The 24771-nt window shown below is 39.0% G+C and overlaps 1 protein-coding gene across 1 annotated transcript; it reads right to left on the bottom strand.

Moving 5' to 3' along the window:
- Nucleotides 1-9812: 9812 nt before the first annotated feature.
- Nucleotides 9813-20967, bottom strand: LOC122665309 (ATPase GET3A-like). Its single transcript, XM_043861425.1, has 7 exons — nt 20707-20967; nt 20221-20345; nt 16970-17120; nt 16184-16294; nt 10647-10782; nt 10411-10526; nt 9813-10326 (listed from the first exon to the last, which is right to left on the bottom strand). The coding sequence occupies exons 1-7, from the start codon at nt 20965-20967 to the stop codon at nt 10150-10152; spliced, it is 1077 nt and encodes a 358-aa protein (XP_043717360.1). The 3' UTR covers nt 9813-10149.
- Nucleotides 20968-24771: the final 3804 nt, after the last annotated feature.

Genomic DNA, 24771 nt, shown 5'->3' with positions numbered 1-24771 from the left:
CACAAGCATCAACTGAAAAGGAACAAGGCAGGCCCAGGCGTTTTTGTAAATGCTCTATCCTCCCTTTCTGGCATTTGGTTTCAATCAGGAAAATAATATCGAACTTCTCTAGTCGAGAGAGGTGCTGCAGGTAGCGAACTGTCGGGGACCTCCCTAACCCCCGACAGTTCCAGGAGAGAAACTTCATTTCATCCCGTGGAGCTGCTTCCCAGCCTCCACGGGGGTGTGGCCTAAAAAAGGCTCACGAACAGTCAGTGCAGAACTCATTTGATCATCCTCCTCTAAATCCTGACGTGGCCTCTTCAAGGTTTCCTTAGCCGAGTTTGAATCCATAGCTTGGTTGTAGCATTCAAGTAAGGTGTGACCACCACCTGTAGTGGACTCGGGGGTTCCCACCGGGACAAGGGTATGAGACGAAGAGGGTTCAGAGGTGGTGGAGTTGGTTGGGGTTGTAGCACGTGGCCCAAAAGTGTCCTGCATGGGTAGAGAGTTATCGTGCAAGGTGGCAGTGTCTAAGGAAAAGTCAGATAATTGAGGTCGGATCGAGAGTAGGACCCTCGAGATCTCAGGATTACTCAAAATAGTAGGAAAGTTTGAATTGGCAAGGTTTGGATGTAAATAAGGTTGCTGGGGATGTGGCTGGATATAATTTTGAGTGATTGTAGGATGTTGGCCTTGATTTAGGTGTATGGGTAAGGAAGGTGTAGCCGTAATAGGTGGGATCTCAGCGGAGAAGGTGGAGGAGGAACCGGGGTTTCCTGGAATGGCCGAAGTAGGTAACGAGGAGGATCGTCGAGAGGAGGGTCCTCTAACACGGTTGCCGCTGGTAGGATGCTGTGGGGGGTTGGATTCTTCCATCGTCAAGTTTATCTTCATAGAAGGGCAATGCTCTAATTGTCTGGAATCTGGTGTCAAGCCACGAAGTGAAGCACTGAATCTCAGAGGTGGAAACTCTGGACAAGTCAATGCACTCCTACAGCCATGAGTTACACAATGGGCTCTCTCAGCATCATATAGGGCAACTCAACGCTTGGTCTCATGATCCACTTTACCACAGAAGTAGCAGAATAAAGACAATCTCTTATATTTAACACGGATTGGGATCCTCTTTCCAGACCTCCTCTTGATATTGACAAAGTCATGAAGGGGGTTTAAAATATTGATAGAGATCCTGCACCGAAGAAAATGTACCCTTACCCCAGCCTGCATACCCTGGAACATAGAAACTTCAATAGGAGTCCCAATCTTATGCGCCAACTGACCAGCAAACTCCAGCATAAATAATTCTTGTGGGACGTCATAGAATTGCACCCAATACTCCACCTGGAACAACCAATCTTCGTCGGGCTGCCATTCCTCCAGTACCAGTAGGTTTCCACTTACAGACTAGGGGCCTTCGCAAATAACATTCGCCGGATCTATAGGATGTTGGAACTGGAACCTGAAGCGATCCCCATGGAGGGGGGTTATGACTATCGGATATTGTGGATTCTAGGCCTTAGGCAAGGCTTCATGAATAGCCTATCTTCGATAAGGACGACCAACTATTATTTGGCCCACGAGGCAAAGTTCTCCATTAAGATTCAGACTTGTTTCAAGATTCTCGTCCAACTCGATATCATCTTCATCAATGTCTTTCGGTGAAACTGTGGGCTGACCTGCGAAGGGATGGGTGGCAGGATTCATCTGTTGTAGTAAGAATGGATGAATGAGTGAAACAGGGGGTGGCGATCCTGAGTATCTATATTGCGTTGCCTTCGTTCTGGGTTTTCTTCCATCAAAGTAGTAAAGCGGCAGAAACACGCACACGGCGGAGCAGACACGGAGTCAACCGGAGAAGGTCACGCACACGGCGGAGTAGAAAAAGAAGGTGGAGTAATCATACCACTCTTTTTTGTTATGTCACCCATTTGGCGTGTAATTTGCCACGTTTCACTTACTATTGGTGTCGGTAACTCGATCCCTTGTCTTTTGTTGCAATTGTGTGTGTGAGAGAGAATTAAAAGCCAATATGTGAGCATTGATTAACTCTTCACATTTGATGGCAAAAAAACTCTCATATTATAAAAGGGTCATCACACCTCTGTAGGTGTGTTTAGAATTTAACGCCTTTTAATTGTCTCTTATCTTATTCCCAAAAGATCTTTATGTTAAAGGGTTCTCAAAAATAATTTGGACGTAATTTATCATTATTTCATATCAAAAGTTGTCATTGTCATGCATATTTTTCAAGTGCATATGTGAAATGATAACTCATTGGAAAAAATTGTATGTTATACTAAAAAAATACAACAATAAATTTACAAATTATACGACACCTTGATGAGGGATGTCAATAACAAAATTTCTATTATAAATATGTATCACTTTTCTTAATTAAAAAAATTTCTTAGGGAAACTTTGCAATATCATTGTTCTAGTGATGTTTTACACTGCATGACCTACTGTGTGTAAACACTACTTGGCTGTGCATATTTGATAAGAACTTTGTTATTATTTTAGTATCTATTTTTATCTTCCTTTTTTTTTTTTTTTCAATTTTATATTTTCAAAGTTGCATTTATATAGGTAATAATGTGATTCAATTAATATATAAAGATAATTCAATTTCAATTAAAATATATTATGCTTCCAGAAGTGCTAATTAGTTATAATACAAAACATTTTTCATGTCAATTATCCAAGTGCCACACCAAAAATTGTAACTTCAATTAAAATGTTGGCCACAACCCAACAATTTTTTTATAATGACTTAATGAAAACCCTTTTATACCCCTAACTTAAATAAATTTTGAGAATAAGACATGAAGCAATTAAAAAAAAGTGTCAAGTTCTACATAAACTTATTAGAGGTGTCGTTTAGATAGCCCTTTTAAGAATCTTCATCTTAATTATTTTTTAACATTGGTGATTCAGATACATGTTTAGAAAGTCCAGTTGGTTATGGTTTTATAATACTTTGACATGTTTGGATTTGGAATTAATAAAACTTACCCAATAGGCCAATAATATAAGGGGAAAAACATTCACCCAAAAAACATATAAGGGAAAAAGATTGCCATGAGGCCCATGATGTCAATGTGTAGATTCTTATTTACATCCTCTCACATTCAACTGTGGATCCCACATTCTCCCTCCTTGCCAAGCTCTCTCTACTAGATGATTCAATTTCCCACTTCCTAAATTTGTGAGAAATTGCACTCAGACGGTCGGTCGGTGATCCTTCTCCCTCAATATAGGAAAACAAATTTCTTCCACCATGAGCAAAGGAAAATATACTCATCTAAGATCATAAATAGTGTTCCTCCTATAGTATAAAGTCAATAATACCCCTTGACTGTTCTTGATACCCTTTGCTTACCATCCAACCCTACCTCCCTTGGTATATATATGAAGGGGATTTTTCATCTACTGTTTGGATTTCCTTATCACCAACTACATTCTTTGTAAAATCATTTCTGAAGATAAAAAACACTGGTTCAGACTAAAGAGTTCAGCCATGGTTCAGGCAACTTTCTAGTTACATCATCCACATCAGATATCCATTTGGTCCACTAAAGCCTTTGCAAAGAGGATAAAAATGTCTCATTAACCAGTGTGCCTCTTCTATCTCGCTTCGTCGCATATCATTGTGGGTCCTACTAATTACACATCTCATCCACTCCAAAAATCCACGTGTCAAATGATGGGAGCAGAGATGTGTTGGATTTCCAACCGATCATCAAATCACTCACCTCCAAGATGACCGACCAGGCAAGTGTGTCTAGAATTTAGCTCGTTTTCAGGAAGCCCAGCATACTCAGGGTGCTATCAGCCGTTGAGTTGTGCCGCACACATTCCTAGATGTGCACCGAGATGTATGTAGCACAGTTCAACCGCTAGATGCCCCTTTGCAGCACACTGGGCGCACGCCTCTATTCTACTCTTCTCCGGTCCGGATAAGGATGACCCCATCACCGGCCACCTCTCTTTCCCGGATAAGGTGGGAAGATTAGTGGGTCCCATGTAGGTCCCACACCCTTTTAAACGGTCTGGATTCATTAAAGACTCTCTCATATGGTAATGGATAAATACCTGAGTCGACTCGCTTTACGATGTAAAAGGAACTACCGACCACCGAGGGTATCCAGTGAAGCAGCCCATATGGCAAAACCGACACGTGTATTTGATTCCAAATTCCAGACTCCAAAGAGACGGCTTACTGCCACCATCAACCGACTATTACCGGTTGACGAGCTAAGCGGCCCAAGACCCATGCCTTCCAGTTCTAGAACCAGATATGTATAAATTCTAACGTTTTCTTCCAAAACCCAAACACCTAAAAAATCAATTATTTTGGCCCCAACTTGATTGCGAAAGCCCAGTGCTTAATCCTGAAGGTTCCGTTTGGTTGTTTTCAATTTCCCAAGGAGAAGAAGAAGAGGAGGAGGAGATGGAGACGGGGAAGGCGACAGCGGCGGTGGTGGCGGCGACGGCGACAGCGAAGGGGAGAGGTGAGACGATGATGGAGAAAGCACCACCGAAGATGATAAGCATCAGAAGGGTTAACTCAATGGAGATAAAGCTTGACACCATATATGAAGATACCACTACAGCTCAGGTGACTGAGAAGAAGATCTCTTGTGTGGATTCTAAGGCCATGCCTAGGGGGATTCTCTCTCCAGATTGGTTGAAGACCAAGCCCACCATAATTGATGTTCACCAAGGTGGTGGTGCCACCTCTGCTTAGTGCTTCAAAAATCCTAAAATTAAAAATAGATTGTCTGGATGGAATTTATAGATATCTATAAATAGAAAGAGAGAATTAGATCGATATACTTCTTAGATGGTGAAGAGAGACAGAGAGATTAGAGATATCTGTAGCTTTTGTTTCATCGATCATTAATTGTATTTACTTACTTAGATGTGGGAAGAAACAAAGTAACAAAATATGATGCCTCTCTTCTTCTCTCTTCCTAAATTCTGATTATGATGGTTTGGGAATCTCTTTTTCCCCTTTTCTTCTTCGTCTTCTTCTTTTCATATTCCATTGTTCTTTGAGCTTCCAAGTTCGAGGTTGTTTGTGGGGTTCTAGCTTCTAAAATCCCTCTCAAAATGGATAGAATTATCAACTTATGAGATGGCCCACTTTATGGAACCACCAATTGGAAATGATAGCTGCACTTGCCGCAGGTGATTCCCCTATCCCAATCAACGGGAGCAAGAGAGGGAACATCACACGATTTATTTACAAAAATTTATATGTCAGAAAGGATAAAGAGTATTAGAAGGTGAGAACCTAATCGCCGCCCTACACGACGGCGAACTAGTGGTGTTCCCTTTGGTCCTTTCTTGTATGACCCACAAATATCTTTGACAGGGGAGGAAAGATGGACACCACCTCCAATCTAAATTGGCTTATATCTAAAATTACTTTATTCAATTTTGGGGTGGGGGACCTCACCCAAGAAGGCATGAATCTATCCATAACCTACCGTTAGAAAGTCACATCATTGTTTGCCTAACAGGTTTCCTGTTAGGTTTAGGCGATCAAACCATTAAGCACACCAGATTAGACTAATTTGTGATGCAGTGATTAATTTATGCCAAGCCAAGTTCAAGGATACGGATTGGATCGGACCGGACCGGAGCGGACATGGAATGGTCTCTTTAGATTATGATTTGAATTGGATTGGTTCGGAATCTCCTGGGATCCTAAGAATTGAAATCAGGAAGAAAAAACAAGTTTACCTTTCTTATTCAATAAACTTGAAGATCTTGGTACAAGAGATAAGTTCCATTAATTTTTTACTATTTTACTAAGTAAAAGAAAGAAACAATGATAAAAAAAACAAGGATCAAATATGAATAATGTGTGATCCAAAAAATGGTTGCAAGAATCAGTCAGGATTGGAATCAAACTTGACCAATTATAATTTGAATAAGACGATTAACTTGATCCAATTCTGATTACTAAAATCAAGATGTCAAGAGGGTACGCTAGAACATATGTCTTATCTCTCCTCCGCATAAAACACTAACTTCAGTGTCGTTCAATGTGTGATATCGTCTAATCGCATCTCATTGGTGTATTTCTCTATGCTGATTACTCCAAAAACCATCTCTCTAAAATAAAATAAAGAAAAATTTGTAATAAGATTTTTCTTCTTAACCTTTTAGTTGCCTAAGCTTCTTTTTCCTTTTTTGTTTTTGCCTTCAATTCCCTTCCTTCGTTTGGAAGGAAAAGCTAAGATAAGATCAAGATAGAAAGTTGACAGTGAAGTAGTAAACATAACTTTGCCTTGCATTTGATAGGACAGCAAGATTTTTATGGTTAAAGTTCAATCAATCGAAAAGTATACGAAAAAAAAGAAGTATTTTTATATGAAAGAAAACATAATAGAGAAGGTGGACAAAGGTAGGTCAAGTTGCCTTTTGTGTATGATTTTATGCTATGAAGTGGGTGAAATAGGCCCAAGCGCCCAAATTTCATTGGGATGTAGGGTCCACCCTCCCCTGCATATGTTAAATTTGAACCCAAATAAATCTTGGTATGTGTCAAAAAGTGATGAAATTTTTGCACTAGAAGGTGTCCTCTTCCATTTAAATACTTCAAGAGATGGGAAAAAGATTTGGACAACCGCAGCTTAAAAATGGAAATTTTGAAACCCCCTCACATATCATTGTTCATAAGAGGAGAATGATGTCATAAATGCCTCTCTCTTATTGTCAAATTTTAAAAGGGGTTTTCATATTCTCCTGACCCGTGCAGTCAGGCAGTGTAAGAAACCCTCTCCCACAAAATATTTATAGGGAAAAAGTTCTCTGAGCTGATTGTGGAGGGACCAATAAAATCATCTCTTGCTATCTCTCTCCTTCTCACATGAAATGACTTTTCTGTCCCTTATCAACAAAACGGTTTCATCACCATTCATTGGTATGCTCCCCTATGTCACTTGTTCAAATAACCCTCTCCCTAATTTATAACATCAGTCACCAGCCTGGATCGAAAACTCAACCGAAACCTGTCGAAACCGTCGAGTCGTCTCTTCGACAGGTTCCGAGACGAAATCATGCTGAAATTTTAAAAATCCTCAAATTCGATCGGGTTTCGTTGGTTTCGACTAGGTTTCGATCGAAACATTGGTTTTGGTATGCGATTTAGGGTTTAAAATCCTCAAATTCGTTGAGATTTGGGGTTTAGATCACCCTTCCATATGCTATTCAATATCCAAGACCCTGATCTAAAACCCTCTTTTATTTTGAGAGTGCATTCAAGTCTCGAACTTGCAACTAAACCCAAATCAGAGACTATCGTCAAGCCATGCTTCAGAAATTCATTACCTGGTTCCTGGTGGCAGATTCAGGTGACTGTTGGGTGGGTTTAACAGGTTAGCGGGTAAGGAATCCTCCCCTGAAGTTTGAGTTCAAATCGATCTTGCATGAGGGAATATTGATGCTTGAACCATCTTCTCCCCTGCTGGTTCTACCGTCTGCATCTTTTTCCAAGGTTGAAGACGAAATGACTTCCCTATTCTACGCTTGTTTTGATTTCAATTTAACTACCCCTCCCTTTCCTAGTAATTATGTCTTGCCATTAATATTTTTCCCCTTTCAAGTTTATCCTTTTCACTAGGTACGTTATAAACCGTTGTTTTGTTTTGGAGTTCCAACAAATTACGACTCTACCATTCACTTATGAACTTTCACTTATTTACAAATTTGTCATCCTCCTTTAGACATTGAATTATTTACTATTCTGCCACTAGAACTTGGTTTTGAGTGTTTCTTTGCTTGGGTGGATCCACAAGCAACCCAATAAGAGTTATTCCAACCTAGATACACATTAAAAAGCAATACCTGTAGGAGAAATAGCATCATAGGAAATGAAACGAACTTGACTATAGGATTAGTACAAGCTCTCTTTTCCTTTCGAATTACAATGGAAAGATTTAACTTAAAGGGAAGAGAAGGGGTGTTACCAATTGGCCCTATAACATGTCATGGGATACGTATGTTGTGTATTCGGAGGAACGGCTTCGCAATCTTCAGTGGTACGCTGCTCGTGGATTAGACCCACCGAGAAACTCCGCATGGAATTGAAGAGGGACATCTTAATGTGTTATTTAGATTAAATATATTATTCAAGGTTTAATTACTTTATAATTATGTGAATTTAGTATTTATAATACCACTTTAGTGTCTGTATCAACGCGTACGTTAGTAAACTTGGGTCAATAACCACAAATATCATTTTCAGTGATTTTTTGGTGAATGTAATTCATAAATTATATTTAAAATATGAAAAATAGACAACCTTCAAAAAATCAGACCTAAAAAACCTTGTTTTAGGGTCGAAACCTTGGTTTCCCCATCAATGAAAAAAAATCCTAGGTTTCAACTAAGATATGATCAAAATCGAAACGAACTCGATTTTTTGTTGATCGAAATCGTGTCAAAACCCAAGTTTTAGAACTTTGGTCACCAGTGAAATCTGGTTGTCTGCCAAGCGCCAAACAAAGTTATATAAACGTATCAGGGAGTATAAAGATACAGCATTCCTCATGTGTCCATAGATTCTCATAACCTACACCATTCACGGCTCGAACAACAGTTTCTTCTAATAGAGGACTCACGTGGTTTGGAAAGTCTATGTAAGATCCACATGGTCAGGATGCGAGAGAAAAGTGAGAAAAAGCATCTCACATTGTCAGTGGAGATATATTTTTACCATAGATAATAGAGTAAATTACTCAGACCTCCCCTAGCCTTTCCGACAATTCAAAAAACCTTCCCAGCGAATTTTAACATTACTAAAAGAACTTGACACAATGACACAATGCGAGACGGGCTAGTGTGGGAGTAATCTCCCAAACCACAATAATCACGGCATGAGAAACGGTTTAATAAACAAAGGGGCCCACAAAATCCGGGAGGGGAGAGAATATCCATGTGGGTCTCCTATTATCAAGATGTGAGAGGGCGTGGAAAAAGTTCACACTCTTGGCTTAGGGATCTTTTTCCCTATAACATTTTAGGGAGAGGGTTTCCCACCAGGGATTTAGGAATCGGTATCAGATTCCAGATCGATCTCAGTATCATGGATCGGCCCGTATCATTTAGTAGAGGTTAAGTTTAATACCAGAAAAGATGTATCAATTCCTGGCCTGCCAGATGAAATACATGATGACAGAGATATAGCCTGTGATGGTGAGCTGTAGGAACCGATCAGAGAGAAGCTGCAGCTACCATTCAAATAAGCCGATACTTTTTCACTATATCTGTCGAATTCATATCTGATAATCGATTTGGTGCAATCCTCACTGAGAAATCATTCTGTTAAAGAACTTCATAAGTCTTCAGTGTGTCGTCATCCGCCATTGATATGGCTGAGAATGAAGTCAAGCATAACACAATTAGACATAAACAACATCAAAGATATCTGTCTTGGCACCAACCTCGAACCCATCTCTAACCTGGAACAGAAGCAAAGATATAACAAGGATATTGTAATTGTTTCTGTTAGGAGAAAAACATCAATTTATGATGAATTTGTGCTGGTTTCGATAATGAACTGCCATGCCAATACACGAAACAGTATTTGATTGAATTAAACTCTGAAATTTGATACAATGAGAATAATTCAGGAAATAGATAGTTCCACCTGAAAAATTCATTCCACAGCTTTCATCATTGAGTAGTAACTTTGTCAACAATTCGAAATAAAACTTCCATAATAACTTAAGAAAACGGACCAAGTTTTAACCCTGAATTTTTTAAGTCCATCACAGCATTTTGCTACATTCTCATTCTGAATTATTCATGAATTCAAATTTGCTAACTATGGTACAGCCTAATAGGCTAATAGGATTCTATGTTTGCACTAATGAAGTAGCCAAATAAAACCCATGCAGAGTTTGGAGGATCCATAGGAGTACCAACACATTTACACTAATAATGAATCTTCACTTGTTGACAAAATAATTTGGAGATTGTTCATTGTTCTGCTTCCGGAGTTCAAACAAAATTCTTCAACGTCCATGCTATCATTCACACCGAGGAGCAGAGAAAAACAATACCTTCCAGTGGCAGCCAGACGGAAGAGGGCAAGCCACTGTTTGTGCGGCTGCGATATAAAAGAACTGGATCACTGGCAAATGGAAAGATAGATCAGACCTTTTCCTTTCCTTTTCTCTGTCTCTCTAGCTCTGACTCGGCTTCTTTTAACTGTTCCTTAAGTATGGATACTCTTTGCTCGAGCCCTTCAACAGTTCCTCTAGCCAGGGAAGGTTGATATGGTGTTAAAAAGTGTTGTGAAAATGATTTCAGTGCTTCAACCCCACACACCTAGGGAAAAAAAAAAAAAAACTAGCTGTTAATAAAGGTAGTGAAAACTGAGTAGAAAATATTTTGTTTAGGATGGGCATTGACCTCTTCCGGAAGCAATGGCAACTTGGTTATGTGGAAGTCATCATACAACATGTAGAACTGATCAAGATACTTCTGTTGCATCCGCATTCGTGCTTTCAGCAACTTGGATTCAACAGCTAAACAACAAACCAATTCACTATTATTTTCTTTCTTTCTTTGTGAGACAAACATATCAGCAGCTACTACATGTGACGAGTACAGGTAACCATTCATAAAAATTAACTCAGAAAGCGAACCTTCATCGAAGATTACTTGGTTGATGATAATATTGTGTGTGTCAATCTCAAACTTCGTGAGTTCTTGCACCAACCTCTCCGTCTCGTAAAGAGACAGGAATTCCGGAATGCAAACACAGACGAAAGTTGTCAAGTCCTGTTCAGGAAATAAAGAAAAATAAAGAGTACCATAGGATTAAGAAGTATTTATGGAGGCTTCCTACAAATATGCATGGTCATATGAATCAAGCTGGGAGGACCATACAAGTCATATTTTGATGTTGATCAGTCAAATTTGCTGACATTCCATGTTCACAAAGAATGTTTGGAGAAAATTCCGGACACATGCCATAGAATTCCAATTTCCAACTAGTCCGACAACTTTAATAAAACATCACACAATACAAACAGTTTGAGAAAGCATAACCAAAACTACTTGAATATATTACTTGGTCACGTGCGGCACACGGCCCCTGCACCCAGACACAGGGCCATGCGAAATTACCGCCGCGCCCTCAGGGATTTCCGCCTTTACATGGGGGTGCGACGGTAATTTAACGTGGCCCTAGGTCTAGGCGCAAGGGCCACACGCCACACGCGACCAGATAGCGTTCTCTTTCCCTATATATATTTACATTTTCTTTCTTCTCAACTCAAAAGTTTTAATTAGGGATGTAAATGGATAACCAAAAATCCGAATTCGATCCGCATCCATATCTGTTTAGGACATCCATATTCGTTTAGAGATATCTGGAAAAAAATCCGAATACTCCGATAAAAATCCGCCCGAAAAAAAAATTTGAATACTTAATAATAAAAAATTAAGTAAAAAATGATCTTGAGGGTTTTTGAAAATTCAATAGGTTTTAGAATATGAGGAAAAGAGAACCATGACCTAAGAGATATGGATTGAGAGTGAATTGTATCCGCTAGGAGGAGGAAGGTCCGGGTTACACAAGGCAGAGATGTTAACAGATGGTCGAAAATTCAAATTCGATCCGCATCCAAATCCGTTTAGAGGTATCCATATTCGGCCAGTGAATATCCAGATCTGATCACATCCGATCCGTATCTGAGCCGAATCCAATCCGTTTACATCCCTAGTTTTAATGCAGAATCAATCTCGAACCAATAAAACCTGTAAGAGATCAATTACAACATGATCGTATATAGGGACAAACCAGTATTGATAACAGAATTTTCTAATACATTTTTTTCTTTTACATATGAAAGAAGGAATAAAAGGGATATGAACTAGAATAACCACTAGGTTTGCGGGAAGGCATCACCACCAATCCCAACCTATTGCTTCACCATAATAGGGGGCTGGAGCTGCATAACCACTAACCCAAAGAGGCAAAAGCAAGTTCTTCAAGCACTCAAAATTGTAGGGCAAGTGTTCCTTGTATTTATAAAGTTAGAAGCTGTGTTACAAGAATAGTAAGTCTTGGCTACCAAGTAGCTTAAAAAATAGCAAACTCTAGGGGGTGAAAAAACTCTAGCAAGAAGATCTAGTTGCTAAAACACAAAAAAGGAAAAAATAAACAAAACAAAACAAAATAGTAACTACTAAGTAGCTATTGACTAACAAGTAACAACTAAGACTCATTACAATCAAGTCTATCTACTCATCTTCCATTTGCATTAATTCGATCTCTATCTGTTCGAGTAAGGTTCTTCCAACGAATTTTTACCCTGAATAATCAGCAAAAAGGTTTGTTGATGGGGGGTGGATGGCTTCCCATCCTCTCCCTGATATAGACTTCTCCTTCCCGTATCTCTCCCCCCTTGAGGATGGGGAGTTCCGTAGATCTCTCCCTCTTGCTTCTTCTGGGACGCAGGTCATCACAAATCTGGTCCCTGAAACATTGGTGCACTCTTCTAGTGATTTGGGTAGGCCTTCCTTGAGCTCTTCTTCTCCTTCTGGTTCCCCACCCCCTCTTCCAGCGACTGCTTCCTGGAACTCCTCGTTCAAAACTCCGACTGATGTTGGGAATGAGGGGCATTCTCTGCATTTTGCTTCTCCAGATCGTGCAAGGGAGATTAAATTTTCTAAACTAAACTCATCAGAGTTGGAAGATGAAATCCATAAATGGCGTTGCACTCTCGTGGGTCATTTCATTGGCAAAAGACCTCTGTTTCATTTGGTGAAAGATACCCTTAAGAGACTTTGGAAGACCAAAGGAGCTGTGGATTCATTTGTTCTTGAAAATGGGATATTCAATTTCAAATTCTATGATAATTCAGACATGGCCAGGGTGCTAGAGGAAGGTCTTTGGTTTGTGGTTGGGAAACCTATTATCCTTTGGCAATGAGAGAAAAATATTCAGTTGAAGCATATTGATATATCCTCCCTCTCCATTTGGGTTTCTGTCAGGTCTTCCCTTTCATTTGTGGGGTGAAACTGGGCTGAGCACCATTGGTTCGGTGATTGGGAGGCCTATGTGCTCGGACAGGAGAACTAAGCTTCAAGACCGTCTAGCCATTGCCCGCCTGAGTATTGAAATTGCTGCTAGAGATGACCTTCCAGAGACGATCTTAGTTGAAGATGACGATGGCTTTTCATTCTCACAAGAGGTCCGTTATGAATGGAAACCACCTATTTGTAATTTATGCAGACTCCAGCTGGCTTCAAGCTTCCTTCAGCTAAAGGGAAAGTGTGTCTTCTCAAGAAGGCACTATATGGTCTCAAACAATCCGTAAAGGCATGGTTTGAGCGGTTCAGGCAGGCTATTCTAAAGAAAAGGGTATTCCCAGAGTCAAGCCGATCACACCTTATTTACTAGGCGAGGTAATGGCACCATTACAGCTCTAATTGTCTATGTTGATGACATTGTAGTGATTGGAGATGATAGGTCTGAGATAACTAGGTTAAAGACATATCTGGCCCAACAATTTAAAATCAAGGATCTGGGACCTTTGAAGTATTCCTTGGGAATTGAAGTGTCAAGGTCCAAGAAGGGAATCAATAAATGTCAAAGGAAGTTTGTTCTCGATTTGTTGAAAGAAACAGGGATGTTGGGCTGCAAACCAGCAAGTTCTCCTATTGAGTAGAACCACAAGCTAGGACAAGATTGTGGCCTCTCTCTTGTTGATGCAGAGAAGTACTAGAGGCTAGTGGGGAAGCTCATCTATCTGTGTATGACTCGCCCAGATATTTCTTATGCAGTAGGAGCGGTGACCCGTTTACGCACGCTCCCAAGAGTGGGCACTTGGATGTTGTATACCACATTCTCAGATACTTGAAATCCTCTCCAGGGAAAGGACTATTGTATGCCAGGCACAGTCACTTCAGCATAGAAGGTTTCACGGATGTCGATTGAGTTGGATCCATCTCAGATAGAAGGTCTACATCTGGCTACTGCACATTTGTAGGTGGTAATTAGGTCACATGGAGAAGCAAAACACAGCCTATGGTAGCTAGATCCAATGCAAAGGCAAAATTTAGGTCAATGGCTCATGGAGTTTGTGAACTCATATGGTTGAGACGAATAGACGAATATGCGGCTCTACTGTGATAACAAGGCAACTATAAGCATTGCTCACAATCCGGTGCAACATGACAGAACAAAGCACGTTGAAGTGGACTGACACTTCATCAAGGAGAAGATTGACTCTGGCTGCATTTGCACTCTCTCACAGCTATTGCTCTCACAGGACAATCACTTGCCAAAGCAAAGCAACTCTAATTTTATTAACTCAAATCTCTCCTGCTCCTAAAAATTGATTACACTCCCTCTCAAGCTAGAGAATAAATATCAAGCATTCCCAGCTTGCATAATAGGGTACTGAATTGGTGACAAGTGAGCCTTTTTGTGAAGACTAGATCAATTGGCGGACATCTTCACCAGAGGGCTCACTTGTCACTAGTTCAGTACCCTATTATGCAAGCTGGGAATGCTTGATATTTATTCTCTAGCTTGAGAGGGAATGTAATCAATTTTTAGGAGCAGGAGAGATTTGAGTTAATAAAATTAGAGTTGCTTTGCTTTGGCAGGTGATTGTCCTGTGAGAGCATTAGCTGCGAGAGCTAGGGTGAGAGGCCTAGGGCGAGAGACACACTTCATTATTTTCCCTTCCATCCTTTATTATGTGAATTGAATCGACAACAAGTTGCTACATTACTGCTGGTTATTCTTCTCCATTAATCATCTACTATTGCTGCTATTGAAGATCTACACCAGTTGCTGGAATTCAGAACAGGGGCCAACCCCATCATCAATTTGAGAGAAAATTAGGGTTTCCCAAAACCCTAAAAGTTGTTCGATCTGTTTTCTCCCTATTCTGATTGTGCCTTCTAATTGGGGATTCATTCTATTTTCAAGAAGGGTATTCAACCCATTTGTTACTTCAACAGGTTATTGTTCCCTCAGTTGAGTTCCCATTGTTCTCTTTGGTTATCTATTTGAGATCTCATCATTCTCTTCCAACCAATTTGAGATCCCATGGTTCTCTTTCTTATTTATTGGAGGCTTTCTATTTCATCCTGCCTGGGACTAGGCCTATTCTGTTTCTAGTCCTACATTACTAATTCTTCTCTCTTAGGTTACCACCCTCTCTCTTAGGTTACCACCCTCTCCATCTCCTCTGTTCCTTTTCTACCAGCCCCACTTTTCCCATTTTTCCCTTAAATTATAGCCTCAAACATAATGGAGATTCATCAATTAACAGCAAGGAGGGACTGAAGACATTCTTTGGAGTTTGGTAGTGACTTAGAACATGATCACAACACTCCAACTCGGGGAACAACAAAGGAAGGTACTGACCTATCATGTATCCTTTATTAATTTCTATGAATCCTAGAATGAATTTACTGCATTTGTATTTGGAAATTTTCATCATTTATGGCTGTTGTTACATCTGATTTTCTCTGCATGTATGTTGTGAGTTTTGTGTTAGTAGGCCTCTGCCTTCCCAAACCCAAATTCACTCAATTGGCCACAGGCCAGGGGAGCCCACAAACTCGACCAGAATTTAAGATTAAAAAATAAATAACATACAAGTATCAAAGCAACCGTAGTTGTAAAGTACTTAAAAACCAGACCATTCTTTTAAAAACAATTCGCATGTCGAACCATGTGTACTCAATCATAATTATGTAATGATTATCTATTGAATGGTTAACAGAATTTTTGGTAGAGTTTCAAAAAAACTTGAAAATTAAAGCTTAGATCAGAAGGTTCAAAATCACTCGGTGAACAATCTTTAATGACAGACTCATTCACAAGTGCTGATCCTTCTGATAAGCAACAAACGGCAAGTTATTGGTCCCCAAACCTGTGTGCAGGTCCTGTAGCCCCAGCCAAGAGAATTCCTATTTCAACCATGTTAATAGTAATCTAGCAATTTCTTCATAATCACAGCCTGCCTAGATACTTATCCGTGCATGTACAGTCCAAGGCCCAGCTACATTCAGTAGTTTCTTAGTCAACAGCTTACCTAGTCTATTTAAACAAGTAGTCCACTAGCTCACACCCACAAAATAATAAACAAAGTTGTATCATACAGTGGGAAATCCATTTAACTGTGGAAAAAGTAGAATACATGAGAGATCTTACTGGATCCTTGAATTGCCTATTCACTTTTTCGATCACATCTTTCATGCCCTCCAGCTTTCCCAGAATTGCATCCTCACCGAAATCACCATCAATGCCGAACATGCGGGTCATCTGTCATGAACAGCCTAACATTGTCATTTACCATTCCAGGTAATTGATTAAAAATAAATGATCATGAATCACAATTACAGGTTTATGTATGACTTAAAATATGAATCAGGCTCAGTGACAGAAAAAAAAAATGAACTGAAGAAACAATAAGGCCCAGATAAACTATGAAATTTCATTTGTTTTCATCTGAATTAGGTGAATAAATATAAAGATCTCCATCGCTATGAAAAAACTAGGGAGAGAGAGAAAGAGGAAATACTAGCTTACATGAGTCTAGTTTGAATTTAACAAAAAGGACTAACAGAAATATAAAGGTGGCCAGATGTGTCATACCTAAGGATTGGATAAAGGTTTCTATGTTCAAGGAAACATTGCCCTAGCAAGTAGCAACAAACAGAAAACAAAAAGAACAACGTGACCATATGATGGACACTTGATTCACCTGACAAATCTTGAAAGGTTGAAAACTACAGATATTAGGATAGTTAAGGAAATCATGAATTATTGTTGCTCCACAACACAGTGAGAGATGTAAGGTTTCACTCTATTCCCCACCCAAAAAGATATACCATATCAAAGGCATCTTACTTGCAGCATTTCACGGAATTAAAATCCCAGCTTTAAATGATACAACCAAAGTTTAAAGTAAAGGCTGACAGGAGTTAAAAGAAATACCTGACTCAAAAGACCACCAAATTTATTTTTCAAGGTCATCATTTTTGCCAGCCCCTTCTCTAATGTTGATGGGAATTGCAATAGCCGGAGTGTATGACCTGTTGGAGCTGTATCAAACACGATAACAGAGTAATCCATTGTTTGCACCAATCTGCAGGAAAAGAAAACAACACCAATGGAGGAATAATGTCAGATCAAGGAGTAACAACTTAACTGACGCAAAACAATAAGGGAGTCAACAAAGGGAACCAAGCAATCTAGCAATACTTTAAAATTGAATCAACAAAGTAGCACCCAAGCTTCTCAAAACTCAAAATGTATTGACGAGGAAATAAGAAAGAGAGAATAATCTCTGCAATACTATTAAAAATAACAAGAACTGTCCGCGCCTTACAATGCTTATATAATGTCCAGACATAGCAAATCCCAACACAAATTAACACCACTTCCAATAAATCAGTCACAACTTCCCCAATACAATTCAGAATCACAAGAACTTGGTTTCATTTGATATATAATTTAATAAACTATCAAACGGCACCAAAATCACACAAAAGGGACAAGTTTTGATCACCCAAAATTAACCACACAGAGGTGATGGGCTGCCGCTGCTGCTACTTAAACTTCAAATCCTTGCCATCGATTTATATTTCTTTTGGACTTAATCTTTCATCAATGTCATAGAAATCTTGTTCTGACTTCCTATTGATCCAGCCCATAGATCTCCGCGACCTTGCTGTTTTGTTGTCCTAGTTCAGTTTTCAATCAACTTCTCTTCCATCACTTGGAACCACAATACAACATAGTTATTTTGTTGAAATCTGCTTTACATCAATAACTACAAGCTAAGACACCAGTGATCATATCATGCATCTAGGTTTCAGAAAAATGCTTTCTGACAGTGGCCAATCAGAAGTGTAAAATTGATGGCCACAACTATCCGATTACAAAATATGAAATCAGATTTGAAAACTCAGATGTAAACAATGAGAAACAGAAAGTTCCAGCAACTAAAACATGAAGAATATTTGAACAGAAAACTAGATTTTACTAACCTGAATCAAAGATAGATAAACTAGAAGAATTGAGGAATTGAAGAAAGATATGAACCAAGCATCCAACTGGAACTAGGCTAACATCACATCAGCTAACCTTAGCATCTCATGAAGGGCTGTTGCATCCCACAACAAAGCATTCTGAATCCCTCAGAACGTAGAGGCAGTAAAAGCCAAATTTATTCAGTAGAAAAATCAAATGGAATTCTATGGCTTTTACATCAATATATGGAAACTAAAATGTACTTACAATAGAAAAGGAAAATGTACTTGAAATAGGAAAGACAAATAAAAATCTCTATCCATAATAGGAATAAATGTTTCTTATAACTGAAAATCTATTTTAACTAGTTAGAATAGGTATCCCACATGATTAAAACTTTATTCAATGTAGGAATAGAAGTTCTATTCATACAAGACTCTCTCCTATCCTTGACAATCCTTGACAACCAAAGAAATAACAATTAATTAATGAAATGAAACGCTCAAACTAAACTAATAAAGTAAACCCCGTATGCCTTCCTCCTACCCTTATTTTAGACCCATCAAAGTGGCCTATTACAATAAAAACCTATTGGATTAAAGGCCCAACACATATATAACCAACCCAAGGCTTATTTCCACTAAAATAAGTCCAATTCTGTATTTTATCTGCATCATAAAAGCTCGCAATCTGAGGAATTGTCACACTCAATGCTGCTACGGTACTTTATTGTCCAACTCAAAGGGCATCAAGACCTTACACAAAGGCATTGATGGAACGATAAACGGAATGGTGTAGTAACCTTGAAGGCTTACACCACAAGTTTCACATCTACCAAAGAGCAAGAACAGTTTCCAGGGCACAGCTTAGATATTAGCCTATGAAGACCAAAAAAGGATGCAAGTAACGCTCTCATCCACAATAAAGCGATGTGCATAGGCTTGGTGATGACAAAGAAAAAGGAGTACCTCCTACACCCCCTAAGCTTGCATCTTATTCCTACAGCAGCTGCACCCTGTGATTATCCATCCCAATCTTATCACAAAGCCTTAAACAACATCCGAAAATCAAAATTGAACTTCTAGAATCTCATGATTGGATAGAAACTGCACAAAAAAGATTGATATGTGTAGTGTGTACATGGATTGATGTTTAAAACTTAAGGTTTTAATGGTAGCCAGAAAAGGCTCAAAATTTTGATGTTATTGATAATTTCGCTCTCCACTATTGTAGCAAAATCCAGGAAATCTCACTAATGTTTCAAAGTAACGAAAAAACTGTGTAAATTTATCTTCCATTCTGAACTCCTAAAAAATTCTGAGTTTCATTAGACGTCTATAGGACATTAGAGAAATAGATTTGAGCATTAATTATCCCAAGGATCTCAAAAAATAAGCTTTAAGGCATAGTTAACTAGTGTTTTGGTTCATTCGATTTACCTTTAGGTTACAACTTACAATTTCTAGGTCAAAAACTCAATCAGGTTCACTAACAGTGGTCTTCTCTTTGGTTTGATTTGTTTACCTTAGTAAATGACACGGATATACTAGGTATGGATGTTACTTATAAAAGTATAATTTGCACTAAGGCTTTTGATGTTGAGCTTTCCATCATAGAAGCTGCATGGATCTTTTGCATTCAATTTATCAATAAAACAGATGAGCACCTTTAATGTGGAAAATCATCCAAGGAGCACACAGCCACACACATTACTTATAATTGACCCAAGAAACCAAAATCGAAATCACCAAAGACGGACTATTTGGCACTCACAAGTCGCAACTACTAATAGCCCTATCCAAGAAAACCATAACAAAGAAAAAAAAAAAAAAAAATTCATGCAACACAATAGATTCTTTCTCAACACAGTCAGGTTCCAAAGGGAAAAGTCAAGCATAAGCGCATCATAAGTGGTGGTTCTTAATACTCCAAAGATCCATTTATAAAAAAATATTTGTACGCACATATATGGCCCTCTCTATGAGTATCAGCCAGTCAAGTATGCCAGGTTAATCCAGGCAAAACAGATAGAGTGTAATAATTAATTTCAAATGGAGGATGTTGGCCAACAGTATTACTAACACAAACGTAACACATTTAAGAAAAAAACCCCACTTTTATCAAACATAAAAATATATAACAAGAAGAGCCTAATCTCCGAGGTCACTAGGATTGTCGTTTTGCTTATCAAATACCAATGAAAGAGAACCTACTTGAGCATCTCAGCGAAGCTCATGGCCTCGTCGATTCCAGGAATTGCATTTGCCAACTCAGAAACAAAACTGTCCATTCCTTCCGCATTGTGCAACTCCTCATTCTCTACATTGGGATCCACCTCCTACAAAAGAATGCATTCTTATTCTGATCAGAAGGCAATGGAATATATAACCTCTTTCTACAGGGAGAAAAAGAGCTTCCTCAAAGAATTAAAGAACAACAAAAATTCATCGGTGCATGTTGAAAAATGAATTAGAACAATAATCCAGTACCGAACTACTTCATCGACAGGATTCGTAAAAAATTTCACTGAAGTATAAAATGGTAGGAGTGTGAGGGAATGTTCAAATTTCAACAACATAAAATGATCTGTCCTTATAATTACTAAGAAAAAAGGCTAGAGGATACAAAAATAAGCTAACTAAGCTCAAAGGACCCAAATCGATGGGGGAAGAATTATTTTGGAAAAATAGAGGCAATACCATGGCGTAGAGATTCGAGAATCCATTAACCAAATTGGGCGTTTTGGTGAAGCGCTGCTGAAACGCATCGCTCAGATTATGAGCCGGGTCGGTGGAGATAATCAAAACAGACGATCGAACCTTAGAGAGAAGGATCGAGAGAATTGAACTGCAAGTCGTTTTCCCGACACCACCTTTCCCTCCAACAAAAACCCATTTGAGACTCTCTTGGTCCAAAATGTTCTGCACCGTTCCTTCTGGCAAGTCCAGCTCCGTCGCCATGAACCCCTTGTCCAAGACACAGAAACACGAACCTTCTTTTCTTCTCAAATTAAATTGAATCCGCAAAGGGAATAGCCACAATCAAATCAAGGGCAAACTTCACCAGATGCAAACAAATTATGCGAAGAATGGAAAAATGGATGTGCTTTAATTAAAGAAACAAGGGATTATCATAACCTGAGTAGTTGTCAGCAATATATGCTTTACCAATGCCAGGTTTTTTTTTTTTTTTTTTTGATAATGGCCAATGCCAGGTCTCTGTTCGTCTGTTGGGCAATCGAAGCTCAAACGGCATAAGCATCCGCCTCTTGGCTAACGTGTTCACGTCGGTATACGGACATTTGTGCGCACCATTGGACAAAACCTATGACGCACGTGCTTGTCGGGGATTTTTATTAACATGGAAATTAAAATTCATAAGATTAGGTAAAAGGAACCCTAACCGGTAGCATAGCATGGCATGTATCTGCGCTAAGACATAGTCACACAATGCGGCATGAATATCAGTATCTTTGTCCAGACACAACTACGCATGAAATAACTAATATACCCCTAGTTCTTTCCATTTTTTTAGGGGTGCATCAATCATTTTGCGCACAACTGAGTTTGGTACTAAAAAAAGATAAAATACAATGAGACAAAATAATGATAAAGTGATCATTATTGATTTATGTATTTCTCTCTCTCTCATTTTTTTTTTCTTGTGTTACATCGTTTGACATTTGAAGACTTTAGTTTTTCTACTATGAATGTTAAAACTAATTTATGCACTATACTATCTTGTTTCAAAACATAGAATTTAGGCTATGTTTGGTTGGCAAGAAACGGATAGAAAAGAAAAGAAAATATTTAAAATTTTTTTTAATTTGATGAGAAAGACACACAAATCAATCATTATACCATGCTTTTTATCTTATTATGTTTTTTTTTTTCTTTTCATTTATTTCTTGTCAACCAAACATAACCTTAGAGAATTACTAATTATAGACATAATGTCCAAAAGAAGATAAAATATCCCACATCCAATTCCAATTCTTCTTTTCCAACCACGCAACCAAATTTTGACAATAAGTCTAAACTTTTATAGTTATGTCATCTAATTCCTTTGTTCTTTGCAATCTATGGTATATGGCTCTTGCATCGGATTGTTGTGTGCTCCCTACAAAGCCTTTTTTTTTTTTGATAAACCTCCCTACAAAACCATAGTCCATCAAAACACCAACAAAAGTTTTGTTGAGCAATTACTGATGCCCATCCAACTTCATTAATCTTTTTTACAAAACATCCATCACAAATGATAGTAAAATACGTAGATTTAAGAGTGAGGTGATTTTCAATAAGAATACCCCTTCCTCCCTTAGGGATCAGATTTATCACCAACTTGGCATATGCAAGCTTTCTTTATTTTGGTTCTCCATATTGGTCTCTAGAGGTAAAAGTAGAACTTGACTAGTATAGTTCAAAGAGTCAAATCAAAGCTTGCGAATTGAAAAATCTCTCTGTTGTCCCAAGCTAGACGATCAATCCTTACTAAACTTGTGATTGATTCTGTTCCAACATACATGATGTCATGTTTTTTGTTCCCCAGAGGCATTTGTTCTAAATTAGATACAATTAATGTGAAATTTTGGAGTTGTAATACTATGGATAGGAGGAAATTTTTTTGTAATTTCATGGGCTAATTGTTGCAAACCTAGGCTATGTTTGATATGCATTTTTGGAGTGTATTTTAGGTCGATTTCGCATTCTAAGATGATAAATACAGTTGTTAATCAAATTCTCATGTAACGAATGCTTGGGTTTTGATCAAGTTCTATTCATAACGAATGCTTGCTAATTCATCTAGCTTGGAGACTCTCTAAGAATCCCTCTAGTTTATGGATTAGAATTTTAAAGACCAAATATTTTTTCAATCAAAGTTTTGTTGTATATGATTTCACTTCCAAAAAAGGTTTCATGGATATGTAATAATATTTCTCATGTAATTCCTATTTCCTAGAGTGAATAAGCTAAAATCTATTGGAAAGTTGAGACTGGGGTATCTATATACATTTGTAAAAATCCATGGATACCTCACGGTGGTCCCATTTTGAGTGTTTGTTAGTGTAGAATTTGTAGGAGCCTAACTAGAATATATCAAGTGAAAATTACATGATTAGCTACTTTTGGGTTTTTATTTACAAAACTGTCCACCCTATGTTTGAGTTAACAAAAATAGACAAAAACAAGTTAAGGTTTACAAAACTAGACAAAATAGTATCTCTCCCTCAGTCCCTCCCACACTTATTTTTTTAGACATTTTTACCCTTGTCATTGCCTTCTCGCCCAGGCATCCTCCGTTCCTTGCAACCCTACCCTTGTCCTAGTCGCCGCCATTCTCTGCTACCCCAAGTAACAGAGGAAAAAAAAAGAGATTTTTTCAGAGGGGAACTGTCAAGGAAGGAAGGAGAATCACTGTTTTCTCTAGTTTTGTAAAACTAAACTTGTTTTTGTCTATTTTTGTTAACTCAAACATAGGGTGGACAGTTTTATAAATGAAAACCCAAAAGTAGCTAATCATATAATTTTCCCATATATCAAAGCCTAGTAGTGGTGGAACTTGGCCGGTCTAGGTTGGTCTCGGCTAATTTGGGGTTAACCTCATCCTTGGTCCATTTCCCAATTGACGATTCCCAAATTCCAACCTCTGAGTCAGCCCAGCCCAAAACATGTTAGATCCTAACCCAACTGCTTCTTGAGATAGCTAGAATAGGCTGCAACAGGTCGGGTTGGGCTAGGCTTTTTAAAACCCCAACTCAACCCTGACTCAGGGCCAGAAAAGTCCAACCCTGACCCGCCCTCAGGGCCGGGCCGGGCTGACCTTGGTTGGCCCTAATTATGGTGCCACAGGTGATGGTGGAAGTGGCTTTGGTGGTGCAAATGTTGCTAGGTATAGAGACAACACCAGTGGTAAAAGCTATGATGTTGCGGGCGATGGCGGTAGAAGTGATAATTTTGTTAGTGGTGCTTCCTCTATGAGTGGAGATGGTAGTTATGCAACTAGCTCTTATGGTGGCAGCATGGATATGGGTTTTGGTTGTGATTAGTATGGTTGCAATCAAGGCAACAATGCAGATGCTGCCAAAGGTTATGGCCAAGACGTTCTAAAATAGAATTACATGGACAACGATGAGCCCTATCGCTATACTAACAAGAACAAGAAAAACATGAAGAAGAAGAAGAAAAAGACAGGGTTGGGTTGGGCTGGGCTGGGCTGGGCCGAGCTGGGCTCCAATCGGGGCCTAAACCTTGGCTCAGCCCGACCTTGACTCAGGGCCAGCAATTCTTAACACTAACCCGCCCTCCAGGCTAGGGTATCTCAGCCCAGGCTTGTACGGGCTCAGGGCGGACCAGAGCGGGTTCTAGCTGTCGGAACCAAACTTACACCTCTAGCTTATTCCATCCCATATCAGTGTTCTCCAAGGAAACTGGAAAGGCGAAAAGGTCTAGGGGTGTGCTGGGCTGTACGTGTCTGAATGCATGTACATGTCGAGACACAACACCGGTTAGCGTTTCATTTCCCTATATATTTTTACCCTTGTACATACTGATCCACCGATATGGGAGCGACCAGAAATTGATATCAGTCTCCATCGATACCGATACGAATTGGCCGATCCGATCTCCATTCTTCAAACCATGTTTCTGTGTGAACTGTTAACTGTGAAGCAAGCGGAGTTAGCTGTTACTTTATAAGATGGTGACCAGTAATCACTTTGTAAAGAACCAGCAGTAATTGCGGTGACCGATATAATTAATAAGAGT

The sequence above is a fragment of the Telopea speciosissima genome, chromosome 6, assembly GCF_018873765.1.
Source record: "Telopea speciosissima isolate NSW1024214 ecotype Mountain lineage chromosome 6, Tspe_v1, whole genome shotgun sequence".
Lineage (NCBI taxonomy): Eukaryota > Viridiplantae > Streptophyta > Magnoliopsida > Proteales > Proteaceae > Telopea > Telopea speciosissima.
Note: the sequence above shows the minus strand (reverse complement) of the source record. Positions and strands in the feature narration are given on the sequence as shown.